The 26,265-nt window shown below is 31.0% G+C and overlaps 2 protein-coding genes and 1 pseudogene across 2 annotated transcripts; 2 read left to right on the top strand and 1 right to left on the bottom strand.

The window, feature by feature from the left end:
• Positions 1 to 4,035: 4,035 nt before the first annotated feature.
• Positions 4,036 to 5,230, bottom strand: LOC106314527. The gene is made up of 2 exons (XM_013752390.1): positions 4,755 to 5,230; positions 4,036 to 4,663 (listed from the first exon to the last, which is right to left on the bottom strand). The coding sequence occupies exons 1-2, from the start codon at positions 5,228 to 5,230 to the stop codon at positions 4,036 to 4,038; spliced, it is 1,104 nt and encodes a 367-aa protein (XP_013607844.1).
• Positions 5,231 to 6,870: 1,640 nt separating this feature from the next.
• LOC106313496 lies at positions 6,871 to 8,528 on the top strand (annotated as a pseudogene).
• A 1,831-nt stretch (positions 8,529 to 10,359) lies between these two features.
• LOC106313495 (cysteine-rich receptor-like protein kinase 41) lies at positions 10,360 to 13,129 on the top strand. Its single transcript, XM_013751308.1, has 7 exons — positions 10,360 to 11,235; positions 11,358 to 11,504; positions 11,600 to 11,736; positions 11,818 to 12,028; positions 12,100 to 12,343; positions 12,423 to 12,573; positions 12,678 to 13,129. Exons 1-7 carry the CDS (start codon positions 10,416 to 10,418, stop codon positions 12,975 to 12,977), a joined length of 2,010 nt encoding a protein of 669 aa, XP_013606762.1. The 5' UTR covers positions 10,360 to 10,415; the 3' UTR covers positions 12,978 to 13,129.
• Positions 13,130 to 26,265: the final 13,136 nt, after the last annotated feature.

The raw sequence follows: 26,265 nt of genomic DNA on the forward strand, positions 1-26,265 counted from the left end.
GAATGAAATTTATAACTTAATTGGTGATATTTATAAGGTTACCAACATTCATGCTTAGTAAAGTTTGTAGTTTTTGTAAATTTGTTAAGTAAATTTAAGATATGTTTATTTAATTTTCAAAAGTGTTAAGTAACTTCAAGAATATCAAGTAACATGGTTTAATGTGTCTTCTCAGATTATAAGATATACTTTTTACCTATGTATCTAATGAAAGTGTTCTAGCTTTGAACTTATGTAATGTTTTATCTTTTGTGAATTTGACTAAGTTTTCTTGAGAATTCTTCTCCCTTAGTTGTAATAAATTTGATTAATTTTTTGTGTTATTGTGTTTTGCTATTGAATTTGTATCAATAACTTCAATTATGTCAAGTAATTTTGGCAAGATAATGTCGTGGAAAATGAACATATTTACCAAACTTTTTCATTAATATATCTTCAAATTTACAAAAAAAGTCACAGCTAAAGGAGTACACATGCAAATCACAAAACAGACCACAAACAAAACTATCATAGATCATTTCTCTACAAAGACAAGCTTAGACTCCACTTGATATGGAAGAAGACCCCGTCAGAAGACTTCCTAGAAGTCGTCTGGAATACTTCTTTGAAATCGTCTGGAAGTTCCCATAGGTCTTCCAAAGTTTGATCCAGATCTGAAAAACATGTATATCAAACCCTTCTTCGAAGTCGTCTGGAAGACTTCCTGGAAATCTTCTAGTGCATTATATTTTATAAGACTTCCGAGAAGACTTCCCACATGTCTTCTAAAGTCTGATCCAGATCTGAAAAACATGTATATCAAACCCAGATCTGTAAAACCTTCATATCATATCAAAAAACATTCAAATGACTTAAAAACAGAGAAAATGAGTAGAAAATTAAATAGACATACTTTTATAGAACACACAAAGTTCATATCCAAGTGGAAGATGAGAACCATATGGTTAAAACCTGCAACAAAAAATAGATTAGTGAGAAAGACATGAGACAAAAGTGAAAAATTCATATAAAGTTTAGTGTTTTCAAGTCAAAAAGATTAGAATAGGTTTGAAGAGTTTTAGTTTGGGAAAAAATATGAATTTTATGTAACAGGAGGTTACCAAATGAAGAAAAATCAACATAAGAACTTACCAAAACGCTCAGATCTATTATTAAAGGGAAACATGAGAGAAGACTCCGTCATAAGACTTCGTAGAAGTCGTCTGGAAGTATTCTAGCCCAGAAGTCTTCCAGATCTGAAAAACCTGCATCTCCAAAAAAGTTCAAATGGCTTAAAAACATAGAAAATGAGTGGAATATTAGATAGATCTACTTTTATAAAACACACAAAAATACATATCTAAAATTAATAAATCTACCTTTAAATGAGTGGAAGATGAGAACCATGTGATGAAAAATCTGCAAAACATGATAAACTAGTGAGAAAGACATGAGACAAAAATAATAAATTGATATAAAGTTTGTTGTTTATAAGTTCAAAAAGATTAGAGAGAGGTTGAAGAGTTTTAGAATGAGGAACGTACCATTTTTGTTGCAACCATTTGAGAGGAGGAGAGAATATGTAAATTTTTTTTTTATATATGGAGAGAAAAAAATTCCAATAAGGTTAAATATTTTCGATCAGAAGACTTACTAGACGACTTACTTGTAAGTCGCCCAGAAGACTTTAATATTTTTAGCGCGAAACGAAAATATTTTTAGCGGAAAACTAAAATATTTTTAGCGGGAGTTAGAAGACTTTCCAGACGACTTACATGTTAGTCGTCTAGACCCTAAACATAACCCTAAACTAAATTAACTAACTAAACAATTCATAAAATCAAATTAAACTTTAAAAGTGTTTACTTTACACAGAAATAATCACATGTAGATAAAAATTTAATTTTTCAAAAAAACATTTAAGCTTTCCAAAATCTAACCCTAAAAATACATACAATACTACAACATATGTTGCCAAAGCCTAGACCAAAGAATATCATGATTCACCACTTTCACTCATCTATGCTTAAAATAATTCAATTTTATTATATCTTAATTTATATCACTTAAAACTGTTTATAATTACATGATTTTAATTTTTCGCTTATCAAAATATTTTTTACAAAATTTATAAATTATTTTTAAGATCAACTATACCAGCCGACTTCTGTGGACGTCGTCCAGAAGACTTAACAGAATCTCAGAAGACTTAGCGGAGATATATTCGTAAAAATGAGTTCTCTTTTGTTTGGTCACAAGGGGGTTGCTTTAATTTCACAAGGCTTTTGAGTTACTTTTGCATTTGATTCAAGTTTGGGTATACTTTTGCAATCAAAATCAAGTTTTGAGTCATATTTGGTAAATCCCCCTTTATTCTTTCCTTAAATACAAGCTATATAATTACCTAATATGATTATAGTATATATATATATATATATATATATATATATATGTATATATATGACAATTAAATATTTTAATAATAAATATTTAATTACAATTTGTGTATCCTCCATCATTTATGTTGAAAATTATATTATTAACATACAATAAACAATCTTATTAACCATATAATAAAAATTTACATTTTTCAAATATGTTATAATTTTAATTTTAAAAATGACTATAAATTACTAAAACTATTAAAAGTCCTAGATTAAAAAATTTGTGATCAAGGGTTTAAAATTTTATTATAAAAATATATATGATTGTAAAACCATATGAGAAAAAATTGCATGTTAATTGATATTCAAAATATTAAAGTATATAGCATATAAAACACACAAATATTTTAATTTAAAAATTTTCATTGAACAATTTGAGAATAAAAAATTTGAATATCGAAATTTGCAGTGAATATTTACGAACGGTTATAAATTATTAAAACTATTAAAACTTCCACATTAAAAAATATGTTATCACTGGTTTACAATTTTTTTTTATAAAAGATACATATAATCGCAAAAGCATATGATTAATGAGTCTCATTTAATATATATCCTTATTAAAATATTATATATATATATATATATTAATATCATTTAAATTTATTTACATCTATAGAAAATATATAAAAGTGATTGTTTAGATTTGCTTACCATAAAATGATTATAGCTAAACAAAAGTGATTGCTTTGACGTGTTTGCACCAATTTAATTATATACATAATAGTTAATTGTCACTCAATTATTTAATATATATTTATTATTTTGTTAGTTTTATAATATGTAAAAACGTAAAATAAGTGATAATACGTAAAAATAATTTTTATATACAATACTCATCTCTTAAACTAGTTAATGTATTTTTTTTTTTGATTAAATATCAAATTTATTGATCAAAATTGCTTATTTACAAGTAGGTGGATATGTACTCTATTCAACTAGGAATAAATAAAAGAATGAAACGAACACCCTTCCCATAGTTAAGTAACTTCAAGCCATCTTCTCATCATCCCCTCCAGCAGATGATCCTTGGTGTAGCGAAGAGATGATATCCAATTCCTAATCTGCTTATCGATGATTCGAGTGAGCTTCTCCGTCATGACCCACACACCACCATGCCTCCATGAGTTCTGTTCTTTCCAGACAGAGTAGAGGACTGTCTGAAACACCATCCTCCTAAGCACATGATTCAGTCAACTTCGATCAGGTTGAAAGAGTGAAGCTACGGTATCATTCCAATCAAGAGTAATGGCGCTTCCCATCAACTTCCCTGCAATGTTCAGCCAGGCCGTGAAAGAGAAAGGACATGTAAAAAACAGGTGATATCTAGTTTCATTCTTCTCTCCACAAAGCATACAACATTGCTCTATGCCCCAGTTCTTCATTCTATCTCCCGTGGATAACCGATCTCTGAATGCGAACCAAACCATAAAGGCATGTCGAGATACAGCCTGAGAAAACCAGGAGATTTTCCTCCAACTTACCTCACTTCTTTTATCACGCAAATAATTCCAGGTCTTAACGGAAGAGAAGTTAGCTTTGAAGTCATCATTATCAGCTCGCAAGAGTACAATGTCCTCTCCATAATGTTGACAAGGCACCGGGCACACAGCTAGTTTTGCAGAGATTTCGAGAATCGCCTATGTCCTCTACTACAGATCTTCCAACCTGATTCACATACCACATCAGAGATAGTAGCAGAACGAGGAACCCCCAAGTAGCCTATGCCAATCTCCCCTGTTTCATCCAAAATCCTTCCTGTACCCAGCCAGTTGTCAAGCCAAAAGAAGGTGGATCTCCCATTATTAATTTCATACCTAAAAAAGTCGAATGCGAAGGACTGCAACTTTAGTAACTTTCTCCAAACCCATGAGCCAAGAGATCCTTCACGCTCGTCCCAGTAGGAACCATGTTTTAGCAAATACTCCTTAGTCCATGCCACCCAAAAGGACCCTGTTTGAGTAAAGAGTAGCCAAATCAGCCTCAGCGCAAATACACGGGAAGTATCCCTAAGCCATCGTAGACCCAACCCTCCGTCTTCTTTAGGATAGCAAACATCTTCCCAAGCAACTTTTGCTTTATGCGTAACGATTGGCGACCCAGACCAGAGGAAAGCACTGCACATGCTCTCGATGGTATCAAGACAGCCTTTGGGTAATAGAAACGCGGAGCTCCAGAAATTAACAGTACTGGTGATAACCGTTTTGATGAGCTGTAGACGTCCTGCAAAGGATAAAGCTCTGTGTGTCCACGACAAATGTTTTTTGCAAAGTTGATCAATTAATGGCTCATAGTCGGTTTTACTCCAGACCTTAGAAGTCAAAGGCATACCTAGATAGCGTATAGGCAAGGTATCTACCTTTAGACCTTTCGCACTCGCAGCATGAATAAGCAAGTGGCTGTTCAGACCAGCAGCAAAAAATTGATGACTTGGACGCATTGATCTGAAGACCTGACATACCAGCGAAATGATCCATCACTGTCAACACTCCATTCAGCGATTCTTCAGTTTCATCAGTAAAAACCAGTATGTTGGCAAAGCTAAGATGAGAAAGCCCTACTTTCTCATATTTAGGATGAAAACCAAACTTTCCATCAGCTGCAGCCTGATTCAACATGTTGGACAGAGCATTATTCACAATGACATATATATAGGGAGAGAGCAAGGAGCCCTGTCTAATACCCCACACACTGGTGAAAAAACCCTGCAAGTTCCTCATTAATGGCCACAAAGAAGGAGGCTGTGGAGATGCAGAGATAGATCCATCGTATAAACTGGCTGCACAGACCCATTGCATGAAGTACATCAGTGATAAAACTCCATTTGACAGTATCAGAAGCTTTAGAAATATCAAGTTTTATTGTGTTTCGATCTGAGATAAGTGGCTTATGATAGCTGTAAACCAACTCCGTCGCGAATAAAACGTTCTCTAGCAGCAACCGGCCCTTGACAAACGCGCTTTGGTTTGGCTCATTAGCTGAAGGAGAAAATCTTTGAGTCTATTCGCCAATAACTTAGAGATCACGTTATACATGAGGTTGCAGCAAGTGGTCGTTCTTCCTGTTCGGCTTATTGTAGTTAATGTATATTTAGGAAAACTTCTGTGAATATTTATGGATATCTTACTGAATTAGAATAAATGAATATTTAATAAGATATCATTAAATATGTATATAATCTTCTTAAAGTTTTCGGAGGGTCTTTATAAATTTGATATAGAAATTTTATAAGGATATTATAAATATTTAAAAGCGTTTTCTAAATTTTTGAGAGATGTTATATATTGAGTAATATTTTCTTATATATGCATATAAATAAAATTGAGGAAGATGACATACATATTTAAGAAGTTCTTAAATATACATGCATGTTACAAGAAGGTGTACCTAATTTTTTATAAGAATTTTGTTTTTAAAAGATAATTTTTTGTGAGGAAACTTTTTTTGAAAAGAATAAATTTTTGAAATTGTTTTTTTTTTTGAAAAATATATTTATAAAAAAATAAAAAAATTGACTTTAAAAATAATCGTTAAAACATTATTTCAATTTTATTATTTTGAATTTTTAATATTTATTTATACATATTTAATAAATCATTAATTAAAATTATAAATGAGGATACAACTATCATTTAACCTTTTAGTAAAATCTATTCTGGTTACTTTGACTTTTGAGTGTTATTTTGGAAACAAAAACCAAAAAGGTCTATTTAGGAGATTTGTTTTAAAAAAATTAAAATTGGTAAAATGAAAATGATTAATAACAAAATATTACTTACTGTGAATATAAAAAATAATAAAAAATATTACCATATAAATAATTATTTTTATTTATAAAGTACGCATAGTTTAAATATATTTTGGAAACTATGATAAGTGCATAAATTTATGCAATTCAAAACTTATTAAATAAACATTTATAACTAAAATTTTAAAATAAAAAATAAAAATGTAATGTTATAAATATATAATACTTATAACTTTAGAATTTTAAAATTAATTGTTGTCAAAAAGTTATAAATTTAATTAACTTTGCTATAGGTTTTATGGTAAAAAATATTTATTAAAACATTATGAAATTAATTTACCTAATCAAAACTCCAAAGTTTGATTTGTAGAGAATATCATTTGTAAGATCTTCGTTCATGCGTTTCATAGAATGGTAGATGTAATTTTCATGTATGTAAAATAATTAATTTGTTTCAAAAAGATGAAAGTAGTCCTAAGAAAAACTCATAATTAGGGATTGCGTTGAAAATCTGGTATTCCTAAAAAATAATGAATCTAATTTATCACAATTTAGATTAAAATCTACGTAAGAATCTACAAACAAGCTTTTGTCTAGGTCAAACATACTTGCGAGACCGTCGATAACCCGAGAATTCGGATTCGAAAAACTAAAATCAAAGACATCTGCTATAACCCTAGAATTTGGTTGCGTCTTTTGATGGGTTAGGATAGAATCAGTGCACTGCCGGATCCTTTGATAACTGAGATACTCTTATGGCTTCCAACCAGGGATTCTGTTAAGACAAGCGTTTTATCGACCCAATGGAGAAACCTATGGCTTGATGTTCCAGGGCTAGACATTAAATTCCTTTTTAGCAATGCTAAAACAATCACTAGCTTCATTGAAAGATTTTTGGAATTTAACCGCGATGCACGTATGCGAAAGTTCAAGATAACGTATGACACGTCCAAGGGTCATGATCCCTTTGGAATCAGAGAGTGGATCGCCACAGCTATAAGTCGAGGAGCTCAGCATTTAGATGTGGTTGACACATTTCTTAGGTATATGTCTTTCAAAGAGTTCATGCCTCTGGACATTTATAAGAGCAAGACATTGGTGTCTTTAAAGCTTGTAGAAGTAAGGATGTCTAATCCCGACTTTGTTGTTTCTCTACCTTGTCTGAAGAACATGCATCTTGAAAAAATTATGTACAGTGGTGAGGATCCTTCGTTCATGGAGAAGCTCATCTCAGGCTGTCCCGTTCTTGAAGATCTAACAGTGTTCAGGTCGTCTGATGATAACGTACTGGTTCTTCGTGTGACATCTAAGAGTCTTAAGAGGTTTAGAGTATGGTCTGACCGCTGGAGTAGAAGCAATAGTAGGGAGTTTGCGCTGGAGATTGATGCTTCGGGGCTCAAATATATGAAGTTAGGAGATCAACAGTCTAAAAGAATAGTGGTGAAGAATCTAAGATCTTTGTTTATGATCGACATTGATTCCATATTCAATGGTGGAAGTAACACTAATTTGGAAATGAAGAAAGATACTACCCGTGATTTTCTCAATGGTATTTCTCGCGTAAGGCATATGATCGTCCCTCAGCTTACTCTGGAGGTATGCACATCTACTCTTGATGCATATATAAAAATTAGTTCTTCGGATTATTCTTACACTGACCAAAACTTAGTTTAGTTCTTTATGGGCAGCTGACAAAAAAAAAAAGTTGTGACCTTAAACCGTTATTTTTTTGGTTCTTCCGGCAGGTTCTTTATCGTTACCTGGGATCCAATATTCCCATGTTTAGCAACTTATATCGTTTAGAAGTGTCTTGCATTGCCCGCTAATTAGAACACATGTTACCCGATTTTCTTGAGAGTTTCCCGAATCTAAAACACCTCACACTGGTAATTCTAGTTCAAACTTCTGATTTTGGCTTACAAATTGTGGAAGTGCACCTAATTTGTCCTTGTCTTTTTGGCAGTGCGTAGTGTATTTGCCCTTCTCTTTTTGGCAGTGCATAATGTATTTGAACAATCTAAACGTGGAAAAACATGAAGGTTCAATTGTGCCTCAGTGCTTACTATCCACCCTCGAGTGTGTTGAGATTAGAGAATTTACAGGAGAAGAAACTAGGACGAAAAAGAAAATAATGAAACAGAAAAAAGGAACCTTTGATCCTTTGATGAATGTAGCTAGGTATATTCTTGAGAATTCATTAGTCCTCAATCATTTTGATTCTCTCTCCTGTAACCAACCAAATCTCGGATATCGCCAAGGAGCTTCTTACAATCAGAAAAGGGTCTAGCAGATGCAATATCTTCATGGGTTTATTGCACTCTGAATCCGATACACCTTTTCTACAACTTATATGCTAATTAGACCTTTCCCAGTACTTACTTGTTATCCAAAATAATATTGCATTTTCTCATACTCGTGATTTTTTTCTCTGTTAATTGTTTTGATTGGAGTAAGAATTGACTTATCCAAATCTGAGAACAATCTTTCTTTTTTTGACTATGTGATCTGTTGGTCAACTATCCATGTGCTTTGAACTGTTGGTATGTGAGTTGCCAAAACGATAATTCTTCCTTGTTAAGTTCTTAGCTAGCTTCTTCTTCGTGTATGTAAGCTTGATGGTTTCTTTTCTTTCTGCAATTTCTAAAGATATGTCTAACTTCTCCACAAACATTTTATTTGTGATCATTGTTGGATTTCATTTCTTTATAGTAGCATAATGCTTCTTAATGATCATCCTTATTGCAATAGTTTCGCCATCTTGGCTTTCTTCTTTCACCCACAAAATCCTTAAAGTTTTGGTTGGTTCCTCGACTCTTGTGAATTTGTTTATTAAACCTTTGATAGAATGCTCCCAATGAACTGTGATTCTATGTCTTCAAACCTCCTTTCTTGCATTTTAATGCGTTTAACAACTCTTGTAAACCTGGTTATTGTAACTCCTTCTTTTGATCAATTACACCAATATATGGACCACTTTTGACACCCAACATATCATCTTCATATGATTTCATCTCATTGTTTAGTTCAGTAATTCTTCTCATGAATTCTTTATTGTTTCTTTCTTTGATTGCTTTGGAGCAATGTTTTTAAAACCGGACCGGATACCGACTCGGTAAAACTACTGGTTAAGTAATTGGACCGGTTCAACCGGTCGAACCGGATTTTCTATTTAAAAATAATTAAATAAATTTAAATAATCATATATTTACACTATATATACCTAAAATGTAGTTCTACATGTAATATGTTCTATGTTTTCTTTTATTAATTAGATAATAAACAATAACCATAAGTTTAGTTATATATACAAGTGAATACTATATCAACTAAAATTGATTTAAAAAAACAAATGAATGACCGTTTAAATTACATATTTATTTATTTTTACAACTAAAAGTCTTAAATTTTATGAATATAGCAAAATGAGAATAAGATATGAGAGTCAAAAAGAGATTTTTTAAACTTTTTTTCTTAAAAAATACAATCAAGAGAAAACTAATTAAATAGTAAAAATTAAACATTAATTATGAAATATTATATTTTAATAACAATTGAAAATACATTAATTATATGTTGATTTCTGTAGAGCCGAGTTTTGAAGTTGAACCGGGTAACCGATTTTTAGCCGGTTTCACCGGTTTTTTTCAAATCCCGATTTTAAACCGAACCGGACTCGGTTTTTTTAACGAGTCCCAGTCGGACCGGTTCAACCGGCCGGTCCGGTTTGGTTTTCAAAACCTTGCTTTGGAGTCAATACTGTTCTCCTTGGCCTAATCATGTATGTCTTCTACATAAATCATTATACGGACAATCACCTCGGACCTGGTTTGATAAGTTTAGCACATATCTTCTTGAGTTTGGATTCATGTGTAGTGTTATATAAAGGTTTATGGTTTAGATTTCAGATTGAATTCAGGCCTAGTTCTATCTTGATGACTTTCAGTATGCAGTACCAATTGCCCAATTTGATCTAACTTAAAATAAATAAATAAATGAAATTCATAAATATATTTCAAAGTCAAATTATTGATGGGAATCTTTATATGTAGACTAATTTATAAATAAATGAAATTCAAAAATATAACCTACTTTGACACAATCAACGACACGTCACCGTTTAATTTAAAAGATTTTTTCGAAGACTTGGGTTTTCAATTATTTAACTTTTTAGTCAGAGACTTGCGTTTCATTTGATTCGTTAAAACACATTGAGAAAACTAAAACATTCAGAATCCACTTTTGTCATGGCAGGTTCTTGTTCTTCTAATCGACCACAAGACCTGTTCATCTCCTTCTTCTTCTTCTTCTTTTTGTTCTTACCATTTCTCAGCTTCGCACAAGAACCTGTCGTCAACGTAAACGGTTCTGTCTGGGACTTCCCTTCACATTCTTCATCTTCATCCCCACAAAGCACCTTCTCCAAAAACCTGAACAGTCTTGTCGCCTCAATCCCTTTGCTCCATGCCAACACCTACAACTTCTACAACCTCTCGGTCGGAGACATCTCGGATCAAGATCGAGTAGAAGCCATCGGAGTCTGCAACAGAGTAGTCACATCAGTAGATTGTCGTTCCTGCGTCTTCCAAGCCGCACTAAATCTAACCTCCTCTTCACAACTTAGAGAAGGTTACTGGAGGTCCACGAATTGTATGTTTCGCTACTCGGACAATCCCATTTTCGGAATACTCGAAACGAATCCTGTGTTCGAGGCACTAAACCCGAACAAATCAACGGGTGATAGGGACGAGTTCATTCGGCTACAGAGCGATTTACTGAACCGTATCAGAAAACGTGCTGCAGCAGGTGGATCTAAGAGGAAGTATGTTCAAGGAAGTGGTCCTGGTCCTAACTCCTCGACACTCTTTGGTGCCGTGATGTGCACGCCGGATTTGTCTGAGAAAGATTGTAACGACTGTCTCATCTTTGGTTTCGCAAACGCTACAAGAGGGAGATCAGGGCTCAGATGGTTTTGTCCCAGCTGTAGTTTTCAGATACAGACCAACTTGAGATTCTTCCATCTGGAGAGTGAGTATGAGCCTGATCCACCATCGGACCAAGAACCAGGTAAAACAGATTACCCTGTTTTCCTTACAAAAATCATGAGCACTCTGAATAACTACTTGCATATTAACAATATCTGTAATCATAAATTTTGTGATTTCCAATTAGTTTCCTGTTTCTGGCAGGTCTTTTACATAACTGGTCGCAAGGAGTAGACAAAACCGTTATTATACTCGCCACTGTTGGCTCTGTTGTTGGTTTTTCCATATTCGTTATCTTCCTTTACTTCATATTGAAAAGGAAGCAAAGAAAGGAAAAACAAAGACATGAAGGTGAAACTTTTTAGTCAAAAAATCAAATCTTCAGCTCAAAGCTATTTTCTTGTGAGTTTTCACCTTTTTTTTAAGGTTTGCTGCTTTTGGATCAGGAAAAGAAGATGTTGTAGAGAATCAGATTATAGATGAAAACGTATTGCGACTCGACTTTGATACCATCCGATTAGCAACTGATGACTTCTCTCCTGGCAATCAGCTTGGAGAAGGTGGCTTTGGTGTAGTTTACAAGGTGATTAGATTGATTGTTTCTTATGTGATCATCTTTATATTACATTTGCTTATGATTTGTTTCCGTCTTAATGATCATTAGGGTGTTCTTGATTCTGGAGAAGAGATAGCCGTGAAAAGATTGTCAATGAAATCAGGACAAGGAGACAATGAGTTCATAAACGAAGTCTCGTTAGTTGCCAAACTTCATCATCGAAATCTTGTTAGGCTTATAGGTTTCTGCCTTGAGGGGCAAGAAAGGCTACTCATATATGACTTATTCAAGAACACAAGCCTTGACCATTTCATATTTGGTACATGTTGATATAATCTATATCTCTACTTGTTACATATAGTGACTAATCCAAATTGTTTTATTTCTCAGATAATGATAGGAGAATGGTATTAGAGTGGGAAACACGTTATAAGATAATCGCAGGTGTTGCTCGAGGTCTTCTTTACCTCCATGAAGATTCTCGTTTCAAAGTTATTCACAGAGATCTTAAAGCGAGCAATGTTCTATTGGACGACGCAATGTATCCAAAAATATCGGATTTTGGAATGGCTAAGTTGTTTGATACAGACCAACCATGTCAGACTAGGTTTACAAGCAGAGTGGCAGGAACCTAGTAAGCTGCCTCGGAATAAAACCATTCAACTTCTATCAGTTCTATAAGAAAATTAATGAATTTTATATTGTTGCTGCAGTGGTTATATGGCTCCAGAATACGCGATGAATGGGAAATTCTCAGTGAAAACCGACGTGTTTAGCTTCGGTGTACTAGTTCTTGAGATCGTTACAGGCAAGAGAAATAATTGGTCTCCTGAAGATAAAAGCTCATTGTTCCTCCTTAGCTATGTAAGTGGATGAAAACAGAGTTTTCTGACTCTAAGAGTGAATTTGAGATTCTAGTTCTAAACTCTAACTTATTAGAACTCTTATTTTGGTTAATATTTGAATAGGTATGGAAAAACTGGAGAGAAGGGAGAGTGTTAAACATTGTGGATCCAAGTCTGATTCAGACAAGAGGTCTAAGTGACGAGATCATGAAATGCATTCACATTGGTTTGTTGTGTGTTCAGGAGAAGGCAGAGAGTAGACCAACAATGGCTTCTGTTGTGTTAATGCTCAATGCAAGTTCTTTTACTTTACTGAGACCCTCACAACCTGGTTTCTACCCAGGAGATGGAGAATCAACAAGTAGTTCTCCACCGACGATGACTTTGAATAGTGTTACAATCACAAAGGTAGACCCTCGTTAATTAGTATGTAAAGACAAAAACTAAGAAAGTCAACTTCGGAAAAGTATTCTTGATATCAATTGCTGACCAAAAGATTTGTTTAAGCTTGTGGTCTCAATTGGTAATCGCTGTCTGCCTTTGTGGTGAAGATTCAAATCCTTGCTTTGACCGCATAACTCGTGTAATTGTTTCATTGACTCTAACACATATATAAATGCTCTCATTTATGTTAGTACAATCACATTCACATGTTTACGTTATCTTATTTTTAATCCTTTTTCTTATTTCACAATCTTCTTTTCTTCATTCAAATATACTTTTAAAATGGCATTTTTTTTTTTTAAAATAGACAACTACAAAATTTTAGATTTTAAAAAGCAGCATAAATTTTATTGTTATAAGAGATTCTCAAAGTAAAAAATTAGAACCCTAATATACTTTTATCAGCTCTTCCTAACCTTTGAGTGTGTGATTTTTAAAATCTGAATTTGTATTGTTGTTTTTAAATAGAAAGTGTTCGCGGTATTTTATGTCATCTATCTATACTATTATTTGAAAAGTGAATTTGTTTATTTGTCATGTTCTCCATGATTTTAGGCTAAGTCATAGTTTTAACAAATAATTTTAATTAGATTGATAAAAGTTTTGATATATTTAATGAATAATTATATAATTCATTATTAATTACAAATTAATATTATAAAATTATCTCTTAAATTGAAAACGAGTTTGAAGATAGAAAAGATAATTCCATGTATTTATTTTGTGTTTATTTACATCTTTCTTTCTTTTCTGTTTATTTTTATAATTAATAGTATATATATACATAAATAATTAGATTTGTAATTATACTAAAACATTAAAAATAGTTTATAAAAGAAAACTGATTTATATTTGTTTGTAAAGGTAATATATCATGAAATATTTTTAAAAGCTATTAAATTTTATTTTAGTATTAAAATACTTGATTTATATTTTTTGCTCACGGAATTTGTTTCGTGGTATTTATTTTTTTATTCTTATTATTCAGAATAACTCACTTGTTGTAAATAAAAATAATAATATTTTGAAAGTCTTCTCTTCTGGAGGAAGATATTTTGAAAATATTTTTAAAAAGATGATTTCATTCCCAATTAAAATATTTAGAAAATTAAAAAAAAATAGATATTAGATTTTTCAACTTAAATAACAAATTCATGTTATTCTGAATAATAAGAATAAAAAATAAATACCACGAAACAAACTACGTGAGCAAAAAATATAAATCAAGTATTTTAATACTAAAATAAAATTTAATAGCTTTTAAAAATATTTCATGATATATTACCTTTCCAAACAAATATAAATCATTTTTCTTTTATAAACTATTTTTAATGTTTTACTGTAATTACAAATCTAATTATTTATGTATATATATACAATTAATTATAAAAATTAACAGATAAGAAAGAAAGATATAAATAAACACAAAATAAATACATTGAATTATCTTTTCTATCTTCAAACTCGTTTTCAATTTAAGAGATAATTTTATAATAATAATGAATTATATAATTATTCATTAAATATATCAAAACTTTTATCAATCTAATTAAAATTATTTGTTAAAACTATGACTTAGCTTAAAATCATGGAGAACATGACAAATAAATAAATTCACTTCTCAAATAATAGTATAGAAAAGTAAGTTATTTTTTTGTCATCAACTTCAAGAGACTCATATTGACTCCATAGACCACACTAGTACAACAACTAACTTATATTTATAAAAATTTAAAATTAACAATATTATACTTCTAATTTTTTCAAGAGTTTCACAGAATTATAACTTTGTTTATATTAACATTTCTTTAAAAGACTATTCTGTTAAGAAAGTGTAATTCTTTTTTTTTAAAAGAAAACTGTATTTTCCAAAATGATTTGTTTTAATTATAATTATCAAAGTTTGAAAGTTGAAAATCATTTGAAAATAACAAGTTGTGATTTTCTAATAAAGAAATACTATTTTATAGGAAAATATTATCTTTATTTTCAAATAAAAATATATTGATTGACTATAGCTTATTTTTCTCTATTATAGCATTTAGAAATGAAAATGATAATAGATAGGAAGTGTTCTAATCTTATATATTACGTATTAATGCTTTGTTTGTCAACATGGTTGGTCTGTTTGAGTGTTTCTTCGGTTATTATGGAAGATATTTTAAATATAATTATACATATATCTATATTTTTATTTAATATAGACTGATTTGTGCTTTTTGATTTATTTTGAGATTTTGTAGCTTTTGGTAATTGCAAGAATTTGGTTTAATTACATCTTTTATATTAACAATTATATATTTGTTTATTTAATTAGATAATTTTTTAGAAATTAATATAATAAAAACTGGTTAAAAATAACACCATATTTTAAAATATAAAATATTAGTGTTGTTATCCAAACTAATGTTTTAAATCAATAAAATTTAAAAATTAAAAAATTGAAAGATTCATAAATAGTATAAATTTAATATTTTATTTCAATTTTTTATCTTTAAACTAATAGACATTTATTAATAAGTATCCATAAAAGAATTATGCCAGCATATGCGGGCAAAACACCTAGTTTTATTATAAAAATCATCATTTTTATAAAAGAATTATTCGTGGTTCCTTACAACTTACAAAAGTTTTGTCTCTTAAATTTTAAAATTTTCATACTTATTGCTGTAAAATTAAAAATAAACTTATTTAATAAAATAAAACTAGTATTAAAATTTCTTATGTTTTAGTATCAATAATTAGAATATATTAAAGCCTTTATTCAAAAAAAAATAATTAGAATATATGATATGCATTAGTAGATGGATAACTTTCAATGTCTTTTATTTGTGCAATAACGTTCAATGTCTAAATATGAATTCAATGATATCGATACCTGTCAATGTCTAGTCATAATTTCTTTTAAATTTAGAAACATGTTACGTCAAGTTTAATAGACAAAGACTACCGAGTTCCGAAGAGTTCCAAAAAGGGTTGACTTTGGTATAGGACTCCTAGTATTGAGTTTCCTCATATACACTCTAACCTTTTTCTGCGTCTTTGATGCATCTTTCAGAAAATTTATTTTTACCAAACTTTACAAACTACATAAATTCTTATAATTACATCATACCAAATTTATATTGTGATTGGTTTTAGAAAAATTGGCAAATTGCAGATGTGTAGACTATTTCTTATCACAGCTAAAGCAAGTGGATATATTTGATTATCTACATCACAACCAAGCGAAGATTTCATGCTAAGTATGTTTATGTGAGAAAGACATTGATGTATTTGAATGTTATTAATTATGCATCTAGAAAAAAAAACTTATTACATGCGTGATGATTGTCTTTCGGATTACTGAGAAGCTCATCTGAGGCTCCCCTGTTCTAGAAAGTCTTACCATGGTAAGCAACTTTTATGATAATCAAATTGTCTAGCATCTATTAAGATTTGATGTGGTGTACACTTAGGTTTGTTTATCTTTTTGCAGGAAGTTTCGGTTTCAAAGAAGCCGAAGCAGGTCAATTCTCGTTGGAGCTTGTTTGTTCCAGCGAAGCCAAAGCTCCCCATCTTCACCAAGTTGTCTTGGTGTGTATGATCGATTGTGGAGTAAGTTAAGATTAACTAAATGATTATGAAGGAGGAATCGGTTTAAACTAGTAAATTACTTTCTTGAGAATTTGCCAGTCCTCAAGAAATAGACTGACTTTCACAAAATGTCATATCGCCAATTAAGAGGCAGAGAGCTATTAGAGTCTTCTTACACCCTGAAAGCGTTCTCCCAGATGATAATTGCTTGACATGGGCATTGTTATTCAAATTATCATAGGAGTTATTTATATCATGAGAAGTGCATTTAGGCTTACCATTTATAGATAAACATTTTTCGGTTTAACGTGAGACACATAGACTTATTGGATGCTAGTCTCTTCTTCATATGTTCTAATAATTATTATACTTCTTAAAACATTGAACCATGGATGATTCTTACATGTTTAAATGCAAAATTATTCAACTTTTATTGTTTCGATATCAATCTCAGTTTTCTTTTCTTATGAAAATGGTAGTTAGGCATTGCATATATTTATTATAGAAAAGGTTTAAGTTGGGAACTAAAAAACTTTGATGATTATAGTATCTTCTTGAAGTTTGTTCTTCTTACTTCTTTTTGGATTCTTTAATCATGGAATGTTCATCTGGTTAAAAGCCAATTTATGCATTTTATTGTTTGGGGTCATCAATTTTCTTTCAATCGTCTCAACAGTAGTTTTCCACTAAAGATCAATGGATTGTTAGAGAAGAAGTCAAGAATTCACATCCATAATAACTATTTTACAAATAAAACGCGTAATTTTTTTTTCCTTTTCAAGGAGAACAATACATACATAAATAAAATATTCAAGGAGAAAAATACATCGCATATGCAGTGAACGACTTTCTTTTTATGTTGTTCCACGACAGAGCATTGGCAAGTCAGATGACTCAAAACATCACTCACTCTACATTAAGTTTGGATGCGGATTGAATAGGAGATCCATTTGACTCTACATCCACTCGCCTAAGAAAAAAAGTGTGGCAAAGTCTTCAACGAAAGTTTAATATATAGCTTTGGCTAAACTGTTGCGAAGTTTTTGATGTATATGCGGATTGATTATGCTGGAGCGATCGACATACCTGCCAACCCGGTGTTCTACTCACAGATGAAACGCACTGCATTAATTGGACCATTATACCATTCGTACTCGTAATAAATCTAAAATGCTTTGGATCTCACATGTGTCTACTCGAGATCATTGTTGGAGAGAGATTTAACAATCCTCCTCAAGGCCCATCGAACAACAGGATCTGGCCCGTTAGCATCGATAACTCGACTGGGGCCGGTTTAGTTGACGGAGCGATCGGTTGGAACGATCGATCGATCAGCCCGGTTCATTAAATCAATTAAACCCTTTATTCGACGTCGACTCGACAAACCTTCGCTCCGCCCGAAAGCCCATCACGCATGGAATTGGGCCAGGCCTCTATGGCGAATTAACCTTAGGGCGAACGAGGAGAAGGCGAATCAAGACTATAAAGGGACAAGAGAAGAGACGGAAAAGGGATCCGCAAACAGACACTAATGGCAAGATCTAGGTTTACGACCGATCGCTCTGCTTATTGTTTCCGTCGGAGTCTTTCAACAAAGCTCCGACATTTTCCTTATTTCCTTAATCTCTTTGTAATCTCTTTCGTTTATCTCATATTGTGAATAAAACGTCTTTATGAGACCCACATAACCGAGTTCATTTCATTATCATTCGATCTACCAAACTCGTATTCAACAATCATCTCGGTTTGATTTTAATTCTCAACTTTTTTTGTTGGCCTTTTGGGCCGAAACAAGCCCAAGCATCCACTAAAAATCTCCCGAATGTTTTTCTTATAAATAGAAAACCTCTATAACTTTGTGTTGGAGCTTCATGTTCTCATAAATAAAACCCTAAACCTAGATTTTGAGTTATAACTGAGAAGAGCTACAAGAAGCATGTCCATTGGTTAGAGCCTTTAATGGGTTCTAATGATTAGTTTAATTATTAATTATGTACTTTATGAAATTTAGAACCATTGCTAATATAATTAGTTTTGTCAAGGTCCAATGGAAGGTTCTTAAATTTTTTTTTTTTTTGAAGTTGAATTATTAAATTTAAAATTTACAAAACTTATAAATTATTGAATTTCATAAAATTTAAACAAGTATAACATAAAAACATATTAAAATTAGAAATACAAATTATAATTAGAAATTTTAAACAAACAAATTATAATTATTTTTACGTATAACTTTAACATGTGATTTTGATATATATATAATTTTATATAAAACGATCAATTAATATGTAAATAACATTAACATCTACAAAATTTTAAGAGAAATGATTGAAATTACTTTTGCACTGCTGAATTGTTTTTGAAATTTGGAAAAGCAAACTCAAACAAAAATACTAACACATTTTATCAGTTATTGAACTAAAATATATTGTAAAACCTTGATTTCAAAAAAAAAGAGCATATGCTTGATCTTCTTCTCATTCATTGCTTTTTAACACCAAAGAAAATAGCTTTATCTATGCGACTTGATGACCCATCCATGACACGCCCATTACCACAAAGCTCCTCAAGACACAACGATCTTTTGTTTTTAACTGCCATTTGTCTCTTTGTCTTTCCCTTTAAATAACCTTCACACCACACAGGTTTCATCATCAGCATCCCTCACAATCTCTCTCAAGATTATTATTCAAGATCACTACTCAAAACTCAGTTCTCCAAGATGACAATGCGCAGAGTCCACCAACAAGTTAGTGCATTCCCTGCAGTCAACACTACTCTGGCAGGTTACTTGCCTGATCCAGCATCCATCAACAAGCTCCAAACCCCATCTCCTTCCAAGAAGCTTGAACGCAGGTAAGTGAAGAGTCGGTTGCATTCAAGCACCAATCCATCCTCAGGTTCTTGAGCCCGTCTCTGCAAGAATCCGCCAGCAATATAATTGACTCATCAGAGATGTCTCTGCATCCACCGATGATCAGAGTCTCCAGATTCTTGCAGAACTGAGCCAGGGAGGATACAGATTCGTCTCCAACTTTGTAACAGTCTAGCAACTTGAGCGTCTTGAGCGAAGTCCTGTGAGAACATACTCGACTGTGAAGTTCCAAAACAATTGATTTGGCTGACGCTACTGCTAAAGGTTATCAAAATAAATACAAATCCATTAGCCTTTCAGATATATAAAACTCTATAAAGCAGTGAAACTAAAAAATTTAGAATAAATATATATACTCCTGTGAAATAGAAAGATAGACAATCTAAACAAATCAAATTTTCTTCAACTACACTATGGTAAAGTAAAGATTTTTACTTGTCTAGGTGAGATTCCAATCTGGTTGGATAAAAAGGAGCTTTGACTGCAACCTGAGAACGACGAATCCCCCACTGAGCAACAACACATGAGCTTCAAAATTGTATAAGAGCCATTTCACTCCCTGCCACGCAAAAAAAGTCTTTTTATCACCTAATAAGATTTATGCAGTTTCATTTCATGAGATTTTGACCCCATAACAGAATCCAAACAAAATGTCTTCACTTTCACCACATTAACCATAGAAATGACAAAGCTTTATGAAGAAATACGATGGAAATATCTCTTTAACACGAGCTGGGTGCTACAGAGGAAAAAAAATCAACCTAACAACATTTTATGGATGATTCCAAGCGATGAAGAGAGAACAAACGGCGAGAATACAGAGGAAAGAGAAAGAAGCTAAAGACTTACCAAGAAGGAGATCGAGATCAGAAGCCATAGAGAAGATGGAGTGATTGGGATTGTAGGAGGAAGAGAAAAAACTCTTCCATGGAAAACATCGACGAAGAGAGAGACATGGACAAATCAATTAGCCAATAGCAAAAGGACACCTATGGGTGTTTACCTGTTCTAAAAATGTCATAATTAGAACATGTTCTGTGCTTTCATTTCATTTTCCATTTATTTTTTTAGTTTTTTTTTAAGAACCTCTTTTAAAAAACCCCGTTGGAGTGTAAAAATGAAGCAATAAGAAACAAGATGGTGGGTTAAGGTCTCAAGACAATTGAGATACCACTAAGGGACAAACATGCATGGTTGGTTAAGGTCTCAAGACAATGGAGATGCCACTACAAGGGACAAGCATGCATGGTGGGTTAAGGTCTCAAAACAATGGATTATTAGTTTATCATATCTCATCTACCATTTACCATACTTGTAACCACTATATATATGAGATGTTCTCATAAGCAAATTAATCAAGTGAATAAGATTATCCTTCTTTACTCTCTCTCTATCTCTCTCTCTCTCTCTTGTTCTTCACTATGTTCTTTAATTTCTAACATGGAGGTGGTCTTACATCCACAAAGCTTTCTCCCAGATGTCAAGTTCTCGTGTGTTGACATGCAGCTTCTGATGAGTTTTGAACATTGTTTTATTGAACATTCTTGTTAAAATCATTTGTTTCTATTAAAATTTCAGTTGCAATTAAGGAGCATTTTATAGACTATGTGGATGATCTTTTACATTGGCTAATTCAGTATGGTTATATATATTATTCATAATTCATAATATTTGTTGGATGTCTTTGCTAAACGAGTTACACATACAAACAGCTATAACTATTTATCATTTTACACTGATGCATTATCAAAAGGTACACTCGATTTATTATTTTACATTTTTGATGATATAAAGTATATGATATTAGTATATTTCATATCACATATATCTTTTTTTTGGGATAATTTCATATTACATGTATCATACGATATAAAAGTGTAGTATATGTTGTAGATATTTAAGGTTGGGGCCAGCGATGTTGCTATTTGTAGAGTGGAACAGTTTGTCCTTTCCCATATGATCACATGTATCATACGATATTTGAGATCCCATTCTGCAGTGGTTTCTGGTTACAGTTAGAATATAAAAAGTCTTCAAAAAAAAGTTTATTTCAAAAGCAAAAGATCTATCAAAGAACAAAAATGAAGAGGAAAAAACAAAGGCTCTATAAAAATGAGTTGATGTGAATAAACCTCCAACACAAGACAGGCTCACGCTGAATGAGATCATATGGGAAAGGACAAACTCTTCCACTCTACAAATAGCAACATCGCTGGACCCAACCTTCTTCCTCTCATCATCAAGCTCATAATAAACCTGCAAAAATGCAAAACCAAGAATGATTCTACTGTCTTTTGCCAATCTGGGACCAGCAAGACTCATGATTTTAAAATGAACAAAGCTTGCATACCTTTCCAGAGAAAAGTACCAATCTTCTGATGCCTTCTTCAGTATCAGAGTGATCATTCTGATCCTTGACTAATCCCTTAATCTAGTTCCTTGCTGGTCAAAACTTGGGTGGCGTTGGATATCATCAAACTCAAAGAGGTTTGATTTACAGTCCTTGTGACGGAGCAAGTTCTTTGGTGCCATTACAATCAGAGGCTAACGCAAATCTCTGTGTATCTGCATCGTGTGTAACAATGAGACATTGTAAGAAGGGAACAATACAAGAAACAACACTTTGTAATAGTCGGTAAACTCTTTTTTTACGGTTTCAGTAGGAAAAGTTTTTTTGCAGTTTTCGCAAAATACTAGCTTTGTAGTTCTAGCATCAAAACTAGATTTTACGGTTTTTAGAGAAAACTTGATTTTATCGAAAAAAATTCAAAATGTAATATACACGTAAATATTGTATAAAACTTGTGTGAGTTAAAATAAACTAGATCTCGACCCGTGCAACTGCACAGATTTTGTTTTCATTTATTTTTATATAAATATTTTGTTTTCAATTCTAAATTGGTAGATATTATAATATATATGTGTCTCTCAATTTTTAAAACATAATAAGTTTACTATATATTTTTTTCATTGAATAGATTGTTTCAAACTTTCACATGTATGTGTATCTTCTTCTATATATATATTTTCGGATTATTATCTATACTATCAAAGTAGAAGTCATAACTCATTTCATGTGTGATTTTTTTATTTGGACCATCCTTAAATATTAAAGAAATACTAATAAATAATTTTATTTTGTCTAAAACAAATGTCTAAGAAAATCTTTTTATTTTATTTGAAATACTAATAAATATCTTAAAGAAATGTCTAAGAAAATCTATCAAATATTTTTTAGAATATTTTTAAAATATATTTTCGAAATTAGTTAATTAAAATTTTAGTTAATTTAAAGTATAATTAGAAACTAAATTTTAGTTTAGTTTTGATTGTAATTTTTTTTATTAATTATATAAAATAATTTTAATATTTTTTATTAAAATAACAATTTTAAATTTATTTAATTTTCAAAATTAAATTTAAGAAGTATTTTAAAAGATGTAAAAAGAAATATTCATTTCTATTTCTAATTTGAAAATACAAATTCTTATATATTTACCACAGAAATTATGACTTATTTCATATGTGATTTTTTAAAATTTAAACCACTTAAAAGTCACACTTTTAAATGATTTTACCATGTTTAACTAACTTATTTACACATTTTTTCATAGATGAAACATTTGATCTTTATTTATATCGTATATGTAAGACTTTACTCTACTGTTATTAACGTCTGTATACTCCCATGAGTTAAAAAACAATTGGGTTTATTATTTAAACAACTATACTAAACTGGTTTAATTAATAACTATATACCAAATTCTCTATTATATAGGTTCAACTTAATTTAATTTCCACGTATGTTTCAAATTTAGAAATAAAACAAAAATTATGCAAATCAGTATTTTACATAATAATGTTTTCAAAATAAATTTTGTTACAAAAATACAAAATTTATAAATTTTATAATAGTAATATTATACGTCACACAAATATTATTATAAAATTAGATAATATACAACGCCAAATTATATTAATTTATTGATATATTTTATTGCATAATATAAAATATTTTAGTATTAAAAAAACTTGCACGGTCGTGTGGGTCAAGATCTAGTTTTATTATTAAAATCGTAACTATATATTTATAAATATTAGTAAAATATTATTTTATTGTCATATTCAAAGATATTGTAATATTTCACAAATTTAGAAAGTTTTTAAAAAATTAAAATTTTCGCTTCATAGATTTATATTATCGAGTAAATAATTAAACATTAAGTTTTTGTTTAATTTTTAAAATAAGCTATATAGTTTAAAAAAAATCATTGGTTTAAGGTAGTAAATATTAATCATTGTTAGATGATATGATTTTTGTTATTTAAAATAAATCTTTATAATTTTAAAAGTTAACATCGACAAATATTTAAATATTTAGCATATGGAGGTATAATATTAAAACATTAAATTATATCTATTAATTTATATTTTCTATAAATCCAGTGGATCATCTATTGTTTAAATTCAATTATTGATAGCTCAGTAAAAATTTCAGGTATGCCTAAAATTTAAATGATAAGATTAGATATTAAATGTAACATGACTTTCTAGGAATACGTCCATTAGGTCTATTTTTTAAAAAATCACACATGAATCAAAGTTGTGACTTCTGTTTTAATATATAAGATTTCTAGGAATACGTCCATTAGGTCTATTTTTTAAAAAAAATCACACATGAATCAAGGTTGTGACTTCTGTTTTAATATATAAGATGAGCTAATACTTTATCAAGCTCTATAAAATTTATGGGCTAATCATGTTCGGCCCTTTTTAGCCATGTTTCAAAAATCATGTTTAGGATTAAAGATTATGATAAGACTAACCATGTTAGTTTAAGCTCATTTTAACATCTCTGATCATGTATATGATACATATTCTATTTGCAATTTAAATGAACTCAGATTGGACAAAGGATTATGATACCGTGGGGTGACTCAAAAGTTTAGGTACCCCTAAAAGCCATCAATGCAATAACTAATGCTTCTTAGATTACTTAGTACTTGATTCTTAAAAGTTTTCATTGTGGGATTCATTGTACAAGTTCACATAAGGTTTACAAGCAACGTACTGAAACATCTCCTTTATTGCTCCCATCTCTTAAAGTCTAATTTTCCAAGAACCTCACTAAAAACTATTTTCTTCTTGAATTATTTTTAATTCGAAAATTGACGAAATGTCGACATTAGTACCGTTAAACCTAGTATTCATATATGAGAAAGTTCAGTTTTTATTTCTTACCTCTTTCTTCTCTTTCTCTACGGCGCTTCTTCTATCCTTCTTTCGCTTTTAACTCTTTTTATGATAACAACAGAGAATACCAACCATGGCGATTCAATTTTCTATCTCTTCTCCTTTCTCTTTTTTTTTTTTTTCTGAGATCCATCGCAAGTGATGTAAACCGTCTTCAACGATTCTGCCGGTGATGGTAACAGTACCAGCAACCATTGAAGGTGATAGAAACGACATCAATGGTGATCTTCTTCTTCTTGCGCTCCAGATCTGGGGTTTTCTTCGATTTAGGGTTTTTTTGTTCTAGATGATTTCTGATTGAGGGTTGATAAATAATATTCTGAGTTTATTTTTATGATTTAGGGTTCTTCTTGTTTTCCCTTTCCATAAATTTTTTCTGTTTTTATTAATTTCATCTTCAGATTTAGATTATGTATAACTTGGTATTACTAACTCACGAACTCGGTATACCTAACTCAATAAAACTTAGTGTTATGCAGTAGAACTCGGTATAAGTATAACTCAATAGTACTTAATGTTACACAGTATATAACCAGTATAACTAAGTAGAATTCGGTATAACTAACACATAATTACTCCAGTATAACCAGTATAACTCAGTCGAATTCGATATAACTAACTCAATAGTACTATATTATATTGATATTACATAGTATAACCAGTATAACTAGTAATGCTCAGTATATAATTAATTCAGTAGTACAACTCAGTATAACTTAATGCAACTATATAAGTAAAACTCAGTACAACTCAGTATAACTAAGTAAAATTATATCAATCTCTTATATACTAAAACACAAGTCACATGACCAATCAAATCATCAAATTCTGCCACATAATTAGTGTTTACAAAAATAAAGAAAAAAATCATTTAAAACAAAATGATGATTAGAAAAAAAATGTAACTACCAACTATCTTCTTTCTCATTCATCCACGATTTCTTTTCCATACTCATATCCTATTTTCTTGAACTTGACAAACAATTAACAACGAAACGCCCCATTGAAAACAGAATATGAGTGTCTATACTCCAATTTTAAAAACCGGAGTCAAAATAGCACAAAGCTTTCTTTCTAAAATTCATCCAAAACCACTTCGATATCACGATCTCTAAACCGTTTCGGCATCTTCTATTGTAATACTCAGGCTGAACATCACCTTTCCTAGCTCTCGCTTGACTCTCTTGGATCATTTATTCATCTACTTACCTGATTCATCGATTTTAAGTAGTTTCATTTGGTAGAGGTTTAGACACATCTCTTCATCTCAATTCGATCGTCTAATATCTTCAACTATTTCATTTTTTTGCAGAAACAAACCGAAGATGCCATTAGATTATACTCACGTTTCCCAACTGAAGCTTTGTAGAAAAAAAATATTCTCCGATCTTGCTATATGTTTTGGTTAGTGCTTAATCATCCAGTCATTATTACTCCAGTGTGTTCCTGTTTATGTTGTGGTTAACATAGATTTTTTTCTCTGCTCTGAAAGTATTGGCGTTTCTAGGGTTCATCTTCACTAAAGTAGGAAAGATACTATTCAATGTCTCCAAACCCATAAAC

The sequence above is a fragment of the Brassica oleracea genome, chromosome C9, assembly GCF_000695525.1.
Source record: "Brassica oleracea var. oleracea cultivar TO1000 chromosome C9, BOL, whole genome shotgun sequence".
Lineage (NCBI taxonomy): Eukaryota > Viridiplantae > Streptophyta > Magnoliopsida > Brassicales > Brassicaceae > Brassica > Brassica oleracea.